At 61.5% G+C, this 10562-nt stretch overlaps 1 protein-coding gene across 3 annotated transcripts; it reads left to right on the top strand.

Moving 5' to 3' along the window:
- RAB26 (RAB26, member RAS oncogene family) lies at positions 1-10239 on the top strand. Of its 3 annotated transcripts, none has more exons than XM_059415665.1 (9): positions 1-142; positions 5914-6024; positions 8643-8684; positions 8786-8852; positions 9055-9107; positions 9409-9486; positions 9585-9641; positions 9741-9817; positions 9940-10239. In XM_059415665.1, exons 2-9 carry the CDS (start codon positions 5917-5919, stop codon positions 10040-10042), a joined length of 585 nt encoding a protein of 194 aa, XP_059271648.1. In that variant the 5' UTR covers positions 1-142; positions 5914-5916; the 3' UTR covers positions 10043-10239. The 3 variants fall into 3 exon arrangements, with proteins under 3 accessions (XP_059271648.1, XP_059271646.1, XP_059271647.1); XM_059415663.1 differs by lacking the exon at positions 1-142 and adding an exon at positions 4520-4873; XM_059415664.1 differs by lacking the exon at positions 1-142 and adding an exon at positions 4521-4873 and having other exon boundaries at positions 9421-9486.
- Positions 10240-10562: the final 323 nt, after the last annotated feature.

Here is a 10562-nt window from a genome sequence, read left to right as displayed (position 1 = left end):
AAAGCCCGAGGGCAGATCCTGCGGGCACACCGCCAAGGGAACAGCCCCCTGCCCAGCCCCAACCCAACAGTTCCTGTCCCACGGAGGCGGGGCGGACGCCCACCCCTTACCACTTGCCCAGGAGGGCCTCAGGGCCACAAAGGTGAGCCCACGGCAGGTGGGGTGTGGGGTGTGTCCTGGAGGGAGCAGGACACTCAGCGTGGCCCCTAGGCACCTGGCGTGGGGGAGGGGCGAACACACCCCTGACGTCAGCTGTTTCCTGGGGTGACTCTTTCCTCTCTCTTCTGGGTGGAGGTCCAATTCCGAGCTGCTGCGGCTCCTCTATGCCGTCTCTATAGCAACGTTCACGTGGATTTCCTAGAACAGAAGGTGCTGGAGCTGGAAGGGACCTCAGAGATCAGCTCCTCCCGCCCCCTCGTTTCAGGGAGAGGGGAGGGGTCCAGAGACACCACATTCTCGGGGTCCCTCAGCACTCCAGGGATCCAGCTGCGGCTCCTGCCTGCGGGCACCCTTCCCCGCCAGGGTCCCTCCCCTGAGATCGCAGACAGCTAACTTCCCGAGGACTGACTTACTGGAGGTGCTCTGGGGTCACAGGGCTTATCTTCACCACTCTCCCCTTCAGAACAGACCTCTGGAGTCCAGCCCAGCCCCAGTCCTGCTCAGTCACAGACCTCCGCATTCGGGGCTCCATGGAGGCAGAGTAGGGAGGCTGGGCGCTGTCAGGAGGCCCAAAGGCTGGGGATGAGGCCGGGCTGCACCCTCCTCCCCAATCACGGGGAGCCAAGGTCCGTGGCCAAGTGGGTGGGGGCAAGAACAGGGAGTGGGAGGAGCCAGGGAAGGCTACCTGCCTGGGGGAAGGGGCTCCAAGCAGGGCCCGACAGGTCAAGAACTCTGATCCCTGCCCCAGCCTGCCTGACTTGGCCCACTTGGAAAGGGGGCTCCAGAGACAGACTGCCTCAGGCCACAGATCCTAGAGGGCTGTTGTGTCTGGGCACTCCAGGACCAAGGGGCCAAACCCCCAGGAGGGCAAGTCAGAGGGCATGTGAGAGCTGGGGGCCCCAGTCTGTGAAGGTACCTGGCACGGGCACCACCAGAGAGTGTAAGGGTGAGGATCCCCCGTGAGGCAGGAATAGCTGCAGGGTTGCTCCAGCTCTCTGTGGAGACATGGGGACATGGAGACCTTGGTCTGTCCAACAGAGTCAGCCCTATGCCAGGAGGGTTGAGGGTGACGGGCATCCCTCCCCTATGCTGCACTCTAGTTCAGCCCGGCAATCTGGGCAGCCCAGGTCCAGCCAAGGCCATGCTCCTGAACTTTCCCACCAAACTGGCCCTTTTCCTCCCCCTTGCGGGCAGCCTGGTCTAGTTATCTCTTGCTGTGTAAAAACAAAAAAATCTCCCAATGCTCTTGAATCTGCCATCTGGGCCGGGCTCAGTGGGGACAGCTGTTTCTGGTCAGCATGGAACCCCAGGACCAGAGCACCCATCGCCGGACGACTTCCTGGGTGGCAAGTGGGCTCCTTTTCCTCTGGGATTCTTCACGAGGCCACCTGGGCTGTCTCACAGTGGGGCCGCCAGGCTCCAAGAACGAGTGTTTCAGGACACAGGAAATAGGGGCTGCCCGTCTGTAGGGTCTGGGTCTGGAAACGGACATGGGGTCACTTCTGCCCTGCGTATTGGTCAGAGCAATCCCAGAGCCAGAGGCTGGGGACAGAGGCCTTCCTGCCTGACCGGAGGCCAAAGAACTTGCCGTCTGCCCCGTGCCTCAGCGCTCCACCGCCTCTGCCCCAGGGGCTCTCTTCTTGCCTCACCATCAGGCCTGCAGATTCTGTATTTCTGGGAGGTCTCCTCTGCCCCTGTTCCCTCCCCCAGGGTTTCTGCTAGCCACTCCAATGCATCTCCCTGTCTACAGGCTGCACCGCGCCCCCCTCCTCTCGCCCCCTGTATGCCTGTAGCAGTGTCCTGTGCTGCTTTGCTCAGAAACCAGGCATGGCTCCCTACTTCTCGCTGAACAGTTTCCAAGCTCCTAGGCTAAACATTCAAGTTCACTTTAGAACCTAGCCCCCTCCTGCGTTACCAGCTGGATTTCCTCCAAGCAACTGGACCATACTTTGGCCTCTGCTCCTCCGAATGCCTGCCTACTGGCGCTCTGACCCTGCATGTGTTCACTCCCCCCACCTAGCTAGACTCTCTGTCTCCTCTCCTGTTGGACTCCTGCTCAGCCTTCAAAGCCCAGATCAAATGTCCCTCCCCAACAGAGCTCTGCTTGAGCTACTTGATTATTCTAGGCTTGCCTCACTGCACACTGCGACGCAGGCTGCCTTATCCTTGTTAGCAATGATGTGTCCTGAAGTGGGGCCCGTTTCTAACTCATATTTCTTTCACCAATTTAGTAAGTTAATCAAGGCCTGCAGCCAGCTGCCAGGGATATGGCAGTGACCAAGACAAGCTGCTTCCTGTACCCAGAGAACTTCCATTCCAGAGAGTGAGACAGATGGCAAATGGAGGAACCAAGGGACATAATGATCAAAGATTAGGAGGATGGCTGGAAGGCAAGAGAAGCACAAAGAATGCATGATCCGGGGTCCTAGAACTCTCTCCCTTTAGTATATGTGCTGCCAAAGCGAGCACAACTCTCTCCCTTTGGAAGAAATCAGAGACCTGGGTTTTTACATATATTCTTCTAATTTTAAATGTTTCAAGGTCAAGTAGTTCTCTTCGGCTGCTTTCAGCCTTCCTCCCCTCCTGGCTCCCCACTCTCTCTTCCTGGTTACCCCATTAGCACTAGCCCTCACCCTCAACTCAGCTGCCTTACCTACAGCCCCCACCCCTAGGGCACCCAAACTCCCTTCTGGTTTCCCTTGGGCAACAGCTGACAGGAGGAGATAGGAAACCTCTTGCCTGGGACCCAGGGGTCAGTGGGCATGGGCTGAGAGCCTGGGCCAGCCACCCTGAAATTGGCCTCATGGAGTGTCGGACACCTGCTATCCCCAGGGCCCCAGCAGTGGGAGCTGACCCTCCACCCCAAGCCCCTTGACCCACACATATGGACATTGGCCTGGAAGAAGTGGGGGGTCCTGAGGAGTGAGACAAGAAAGGAGGCCCAGGGGCTCTCAGAGGGCTTCGCCAGGTTTGCCCCCCAGCTCTGACAAGGCCTTGAGGGATGGATTTCCCGAGTCCTGGGCCAATGCCGCCAGGGTTGTTCTCTGGATCCGGAGTTCCCAGGCACAAATCCTGGCTCTGTCACCTTCCAGTCTGGTGACCTTGGACAGCTCTCTTCCCTCCTCTGGGCCTCAGTTTTCCCACCCAGTCACTGGGGATCTGGCACCACCCACCTCACAGGATAGTTTTGAGGACGACTTGTGGCTGACACACAATAAAAGGCAGCTTCCAGCAGCCTCTCCCATGCAGGGCCCCGCCAGAACCCCCTGGGTCATCCCTGGCTGTGTTCTCCCAGACCTCAGAGCCCTAGAGGCAGCTTCTGTCCATTATCATTATTGGGCTCTGAATGGGCTAGGGGCCATGTGACAGCTGTCACATCCTGGGGGACAGCCAGGCCATCCCTCCAGCTGCCACAGGAGTATAGAGCAGAGGCTGATCCCAGAACCACTGCCCTTCTGCCTACACTCGCTGCCCGCAAGCCCCATGTTGGCTCACTACTTTTGGGGTCCCAGGATCATCTCAGCCTTATTCTCAAGCCCAGAGAATCCTGGGTGGAAACAGACAGTTCAGGGGAGGTGTCAGGTTCTGGAGACTGGTCTGCCAGGGACCAGCATGGGGTGGGACAGTCAGCACTTGGCCTCCTTGGGGCCACAACCTGGCACCAGAAGGCCAAGGAGCTAGCCGCCTCCTGGGGCCTCCCACCTCCTTCTCCTCCCAGAACCCCGAGGAGCAGAGCCCCGGGGTAAGGGCCACTCAGAGCGCTTGCTGCTCCTGTAACTCGGATTTCCTCTTACCCAAGGATCCTGGGGCTTCAGCCCAGCGGGCAGAAGCTGCGGGGGAGAGCGCCCTGCTGCTCTCAAGCTCCAGCTTGTCCTGCTGCCCATAACCAGCTGTCAGCTGAGCCAGGAGTGCTCCGAGCGCCCGGGGTTTGTTTGCCTGCCCCAAGGGGAGAAGTGGGGACACAGCAGGCCAGCTGGCATCTCTGGCTGAGAAGAGACAGAAATCCAAGGTGTCGGCCCCACGCAGTCCCACTGCCTCAGCACCCCAGTTTCGGGGCACTCTCCTCCACCCACCCGGTCCCAGGCCCAGAGGCCATCTCGTGAGGGAGGAGTGGTGTACAGAGCGCGGGGAAGTGACAGGCCCAGCGCCCCACGGAGGTGGCCACGGAGCGGGGTCGCGGGGCCCGAGGGCAGGGTAGGAGCTGCCCGCACCCGGCAGAGGCGCGCCCACCCGGCACACCTAGGGCAGTGCGGGGTCCTTGTGACCCCGCCCCCGGGCGGGAGGCTCATTTGCATGCCCCCGCCCCAACGCGGCCATTGGCGGCGGCGGCGGGAGGCCGGGCCTAAGTGGCTGCGGGCTGTGGGGCGCGGGGGCGGGGCGGCGGGGAGCTGGGTGCCGGGGATGCCGCGGCCACCGCTGTCGCGGGACGGGTTCGGGTCCGCGTCGCGCTCCGTGAGCGCGGGGAGCTGGGCTGCCCGGAGCGCGGCGGCTGCAGCGGGAGCTCCCTGAGTGCCCGCCCGCCATGTCCCGGAAGAAGACCCCCAAGACCAAGGGGGCCAGCGCGCCCGCTGCCTCCGCGCTGCCCGCCGCCAATGGGTCCCGGCCCGCGCGCCCTGGGACTGCGCGACCTGTCCCCCAGGCGCGGCCCAACGGGCCCCCGCAGCCCGGCCGGCCCTCGCTTGGCGGGGGCGACTTCTACGACGTCGCCTTCAAGGTGAGCCGGCCCCCACCCCACGCAAGTGCAGCAGGTGGCGCTCGGACTGAGCCCAGCGGGGAGGGGTCGGAGAGGGTATGAAGGGCTCCGCGGACCCTGGGCAGGGAGCCCGCCCGAGCGGCACCCTGTAGCTGGCACGGCTGACACCGCGCACGGCATACACACACAGCTGTCAGACCCGGATTTCAGATACCGAACAGCTGGCATGGCCTGTCCCCTAACGCCCCAGCTGGCAGGGTCGGACAAGGGGTCCCGAACCTGGCAGGCACTCCCTCCCCATTCCCTAATGGCCCCCGCACCCACCCGAGCCCCAGTTTCACCATTTCCCATGTGCTGCCTTCCCTCACCCCCAGGGTCTGTGGGTCTCCTCTTTTTGGGGGGAAAGGGGAGACTAAGAAGAGGTTTGCCAATGGGGTCGGGAACACTGGGGCCTCCTTCAGACCTAGGCAGAAGCCTGCGGAGGGGTTGTCCCCACTGTCTTCAGGTTTTGGAGCCTTTGACAGCAGGCTGGGGGAAGGGTGGATGAGGGGGAGGCCTGATTGCTCCCTCTTGGTCTTGGTCCCCACACCCGACCTGGGCCTTCTCAGGCCAAGATCTGACCTCATGTGGCAAATTCCTCCAGAATCTTATGAGATTAGAAGAAGCCCCATGGTCTCTACCCCCAGAGGCCTCTCCAAAGGTCTTCAGGCACCAACCTCCAGACTCCACTCCCTACCAAGCCCCAAAAGCTCCCCTTCCAGATCAAGCTTGGGTATCTAGGGTCTGGGGGTAGCGTTAGGTAGGGCCCTGGATGGAAGCAGCCACCCCCACTCCCCACTAATTGAGACAGACTACTGTTCAAGCGAAAGGGGACCGAACCTTCTGGAGGTGGAAGCTGGGACCATAGACGCCCTGTCTCCCCCAGGCCTCCTCCTTGCAGGCCTGGGATAGTTCGTCTACTCCTGACCAGGCCAGCTCAGGAAAGACCAGACACCTCTCTGGGTGGGCCAGCAACTCGGTCCCCTCTGGTCCTAACACCTCTAATCATCCTACTGCTCCAGGTCATGCTGGTGGGGGACTCAGGTGTGGGGAAGACCTGCCTGCTCGTGCGCTTCAAGGATGGGGCATTCCTGGCGGGGACCTTCATCTCCACTGTGGGCATCGACTTCCGGGTGAGAATGGAGGCTGATGTCCTCAGCACTGAGCCGACCCAGCCATGCCCTGCCCCACCCCCCTGCACCGTCATTAAGTTCTCACAATACACCTGGGTAGCGTTCTCCCTTAGCCCTGGGGTACATCCTGGTTGGGACGCTCAGGGTCAAGGTGGTTGAGGTGAGATGCCTTAACCGCCAAAATGCTCCAACTCTGGATACCCTAAGGGTCCTGGAGACGGGTGAGGGTGGCATGTGACTGAAGCAGAGGGTTGCACTCCCTGTGCCTGGGGCTGTATTCTGTGCCTCAGGGTGGGTGGGCTGGGTGCCCCAGGGGGTGGCCATCAGAGGGAACTCAAGCCCATGTTCCCTTGGGAGGAAAACATCACTGCCCCACTGTACACAGAGGCCAGGCAGCCTGCCAAGGACCGAAGAGAGAAGTGGCTGTGGGGCACATGCCTCCTCTTGGAGCTGGGGGTTGGGGGGTCCCTACCCTTGGGCAAGGAAGCTCACAGGAAATGATCCCACCGGGCTGTTCCCCTCTGCCAGAGCCCCCTCCCACATTGCCCCCAGCAGGAGGGCTGTGTCTCTGGGGTTTTTTTGGGCAGGGGGGAGTGCCCCTGCGTTTCAGGGCTCCCCACATGCCCCTGACACCCTAACAGCCTGTGGGGCCAGCAGGGAATGACGAGAGCCAGAGCAGCCGAGCCCCCTCTACCCACCAGTCTAAAGTCTGAGCGTCTTGCCAAGGTGCTGGTGTGTTCTAGACAAATCCCAAATTTGCATTTTTCTCACCCTTTAATTAGACCCAGTTGGCGGAAGACTGGGAGGGAGGCCCATTCTGGGAACGGAAAAGGGGGCTCCCTCCAGTCTGGGGAGCCATTAGTTACCCTGCTTGGGGGTGCAGTTCCCCTTAAGTCTTCTGAGATGAAACAAGGATTCAAGTGCCAGAAAGGGACAGTGTAGGCTCTGGACACGTGGTCCTTAGCCTGTTTTGGCCCCAACTTCCCCCTTCTCACCTCCCTCTTGGTTCTGGGGCAGGTGGTGAGGGAGGTGAGGCCGCTTGGTTCACACCCCAGTTCAAGGGTGCCAGTGAAGGCGGGGTGTCCTCCCCAGCCTCCTCTTTGCCTGGCAGATGGCTTTGCCACTGGTTCCTGGGAGACCCAGAAGCACCCTGACAGCAGGAGCTCAGGGAAGAGGGAGGCGGTGTGGTCCCACCTGCCAGGGCCAGAGGCCACCAGGCCCTCAGCCAGTGGTTGGCAGGCCCCAGCCCCACCCAGCAGATGGTAACCGTGGGATTGGGCCACTCCCTGCCAGTAGTTCTGAACTTCGAGGGCCTGCTGGGAGACCATTACTAGCCAGCAAACACTCAATGTGCACCCACCGTGTATCGGGACAGATTCTGGGCTCTGTGGTTACTGTACTAGGTCCTGTCCTGTGGCAGCTGTTGTCCCAGCAGGAAGGGAGTCTTTTATTTTATTTATTTATTTATTTATTTTTTATTTGACACAGAGAGAGAGAGAGATCACAGGTAGGCAGAGGCAAGCAGAGAGAGGGAGAAGCAGGCTCCCCGCTAAGCAGAGAGTCCGATGCGGGGCTTGATCCCAGGACTCTGAGATCATGACCTGAGCTGAAGGCAGAGGCCTAACCCACTGAGCCACCCAGGTGCCCCAGGAAGGGAGTCTTTTAAATTTGAGCAAATATTTAGCTCTTGCTCTGGGCCAGTCCTCAGTACTTTGCACACAGTAGCTCAGAAAACCACTGTGATGGGCACCCTGGTTATCCCCATTTGTGGATGGAGAGACTGAGGCACAGAATGTTAGTAATGGGCCTGGGGTTATACCAGGATGACTTCACCTAAGTCGTGTGGGTGGCTCTCTGAGCAGAAGCAGCATCACGTGTAGAGCTGTGAGCAGCTGATGGCCCCTCAGAGGGGTTGGGGCAGGGCTTCTGGGCCTGCGGGCAGGCATTGGCAGGCTGCCAGGGTACGGGGACAGATGCACGTGGTGAGCCTGAGCTGGCAAGGAGGTGTGGGGAAGCAGACTAGGGCTAGGCGCCAGGGGGAGGTGAGGCAGCAGGGCTGGTCCAGAGAGGTGCTGTGGCAGGGCAGGGAGGAGGGGGAGGGTCAGCCCAGTCAGTCGTGGAGTCAAACCACGACTGACTGGGCTGCGTCATTGAGGGCGGTGGAGCGGCAGGGGCCGTGTGCCAGGCCTCTGAGGTGGGCAGAGAAAGCACACACGTGGCCCGGGACGGGACAGGGCCGGCTGCGGGGGGCAGCCACCTCCAAGTCCATCAGGAGGGCCAGCTGAGTGGGAAAGGGGCCTAGAAATTACCAGGCACGGGGGCGGGGAGAGCTGGGGGGATCCCAGGATATGGGTTCAAGGCGCAAGTTTACCTGCAGGTTCAGGGAGGCGAAGTGGCCAGACGAGAACCAGGAGGTGGGCATCGGGGATAGAACCAGCCAGCTGAGGGGCAGACAGGATAAGAGTGAATTTCGGGGGCATGCCAGGGGCTGCTCCATCTCAGGCTCAGTCCTGGCCTGGCACAGCGGCCACCCCCACTGCACCCTCAGGAGCCCCCCAGAAGGGGGCAGCACTGTCTCTAGCTGCGGGGCTCAGCAGAGCTGGCTGGCTGTCTTTCAGAACAAAGTTCTGGATGTGGATGGCATGAAGGTGAAGCTGCAGGTGAGAGGCGGCGGGGGGGCGGGTGGTGAGTGGAAGGGTCGGGGGTGGGTGAGGGACAGGGGCTGGCAGCCCTGACTGGTGGGCTGTGCCTGCCACTGCAGATCTGGGACACAGCAGGCCAGGAGCGGTTCCGAAGCGTCACCCACGCCTACTACCGCGACGCCCATGGTGAGCTGGTGGGCATGGGCGCCAGCCCCAGGAAACAGGAGGCTGTGCCCCCCGGGTGCCCTGCTGCCCTGGCCTCTGCTCAGAGGAAGGTGCCCTGGGAGCGTGCACGGCAGGCAGTGTGGAGGCTGCGATGCCCGAGGGTGTGGGTGACAGGAAGGTGCTGTGGGCCCTGGCGGTGTTCTCACGGGCCCTCTGCCCCCAGCACTGCTGCTGCTCTATGATGTCACCAACAAGGCCTCCTTTGACAATATCCAGGTCAGTGTTTTCCCCCCTTGTGGTGGTCGGAACAGGCCATGTCGGCATTAGGGTCCCAGAGGGCTGAGCACCCTACTGACAGGGAGAAGTGGCCCCTCTGGCGGCTCGGGGTGCCTGAGAGCCAAACGGGGTCTGGGGACCTTCTAGCTCTGTAAAGGTACTTGTCAGCGATGCCTCAGCCTGGCACGGGGACCACTATTTCTGGGCCCCTCCCATCGGCCAGAGCCCAACAGGCGCTTTGTGCAGTGTGGCCTGGAGGGGCAAGGGGCACGCAGGAGTGCCAGGCTCCAGCTGGCCTCAGCTTGCCCCCCAGGCCTGGCTGACCGAGACCCAGGAGTACGCCCAGCATGATGTGGTGCTTATGCTGCTGGGGAACAAGGTGAGTGCCTGGGCCCACCCTCCTCCACCCTGGCTCTTGTTGGGGGGGTGAGGGACGGGCAAGCCCAGGGCCGGTTCTCACCAAGACCCCCGTGCCAGGTGGACTCTGCCCAGGAGCGTGCGGTCAAGAGGGAGGATGGGGAGAAGCTGGCCAAGGTGAGCCAGGGCAGGGTGGGTGGCCAGCGGTGTCCCTGGGGTCCAGGACTCGGGCTGTCCCCATCAGGCTGCCACCTGGCTGGCAGCACCTGTTTGCAGGAGTATGGGCTGCCCTTCATGGAGACCAGTGCCAAGACAGGCCTCAACGTGGACTTGGCCTTCACTGCCATTGCAAAGTAAGTCCTAGTCTGCTAAGCCCTAGTCTGCTTCCTGGACCAGGAAGAACGCCCCCCACACCTGAGGTCTGTTCTTGCTGGGGTAGAAGCCACTCTGTCCCATGGTCACTCCCGCCCCACAGGGAGTTGAAGCAGCGCTCCATGAAGGCCCCCAGTGAGCCCCGCTTCCGGCTGCACGACTATGTCAAGAGGGAGGGCCGAAGCGCCTCCTGCTGCATACCCTGAACTTGGGAGGGCCCTGCAAGGCTGGATGGAGATTCCATAGCCCCCGCCCCCCAATTCAGTCATCCCGCACTCAATCCTCGGATATCCGTTCCTGGGACTCCCAGACGAAGTCTTACCTTTCCCAGAGGCTCAGGCCCAAGAGGCTGTAAGGAGCCAGTGGGTCTGCACCTCCCTTCACCTGCTGCTGCCTGAGGGCCCTGAAGGAAAAGCAAGGGTCTTGGGTACAGGAGGGAGCAGCCAGTGCAGGTCCCTCTGCTGCCCCCTCCTGGACACGCCCAGCCTTGAGGCTGGGCCCCAGTGCCTAACCCCTAGAGAAAGCCTTGTCTTTGGCTGTCCCCTTTTTCCCTGTCCAGGCAGGGAAAGCTAGGACTCCTGCCTGTGCCGAGGGCTGCACCGCAAACCATACCATGTATTTGTGCCCCAAGGACCAGAGCCACCTGCTTCCAGCTCACACACTAGGAGACTCTGGTTCCAACATCAACACAGACCTCCTTTCTTGCTACCTTGGAGAATGCCAAGG

This window comes from Mustela nigripes, chromosome 11 (assembly GCF_022355385.1).
Source record: "Mustela nigripes isolate SB6536 chromosome 11, MUSNIG.SB6536, whole genome shotgun sequence".
Lineage (NCBI taxonomy): Eukaryota > Metazoa > Chordata > Mammalia > Carnivora > Mustelidae > Mustela > Mustela nigripes.
Note: the sequence above shows the minus strand (reverse complement) of the source record. Positions and strands in the feature narration are given on the sequence as shown.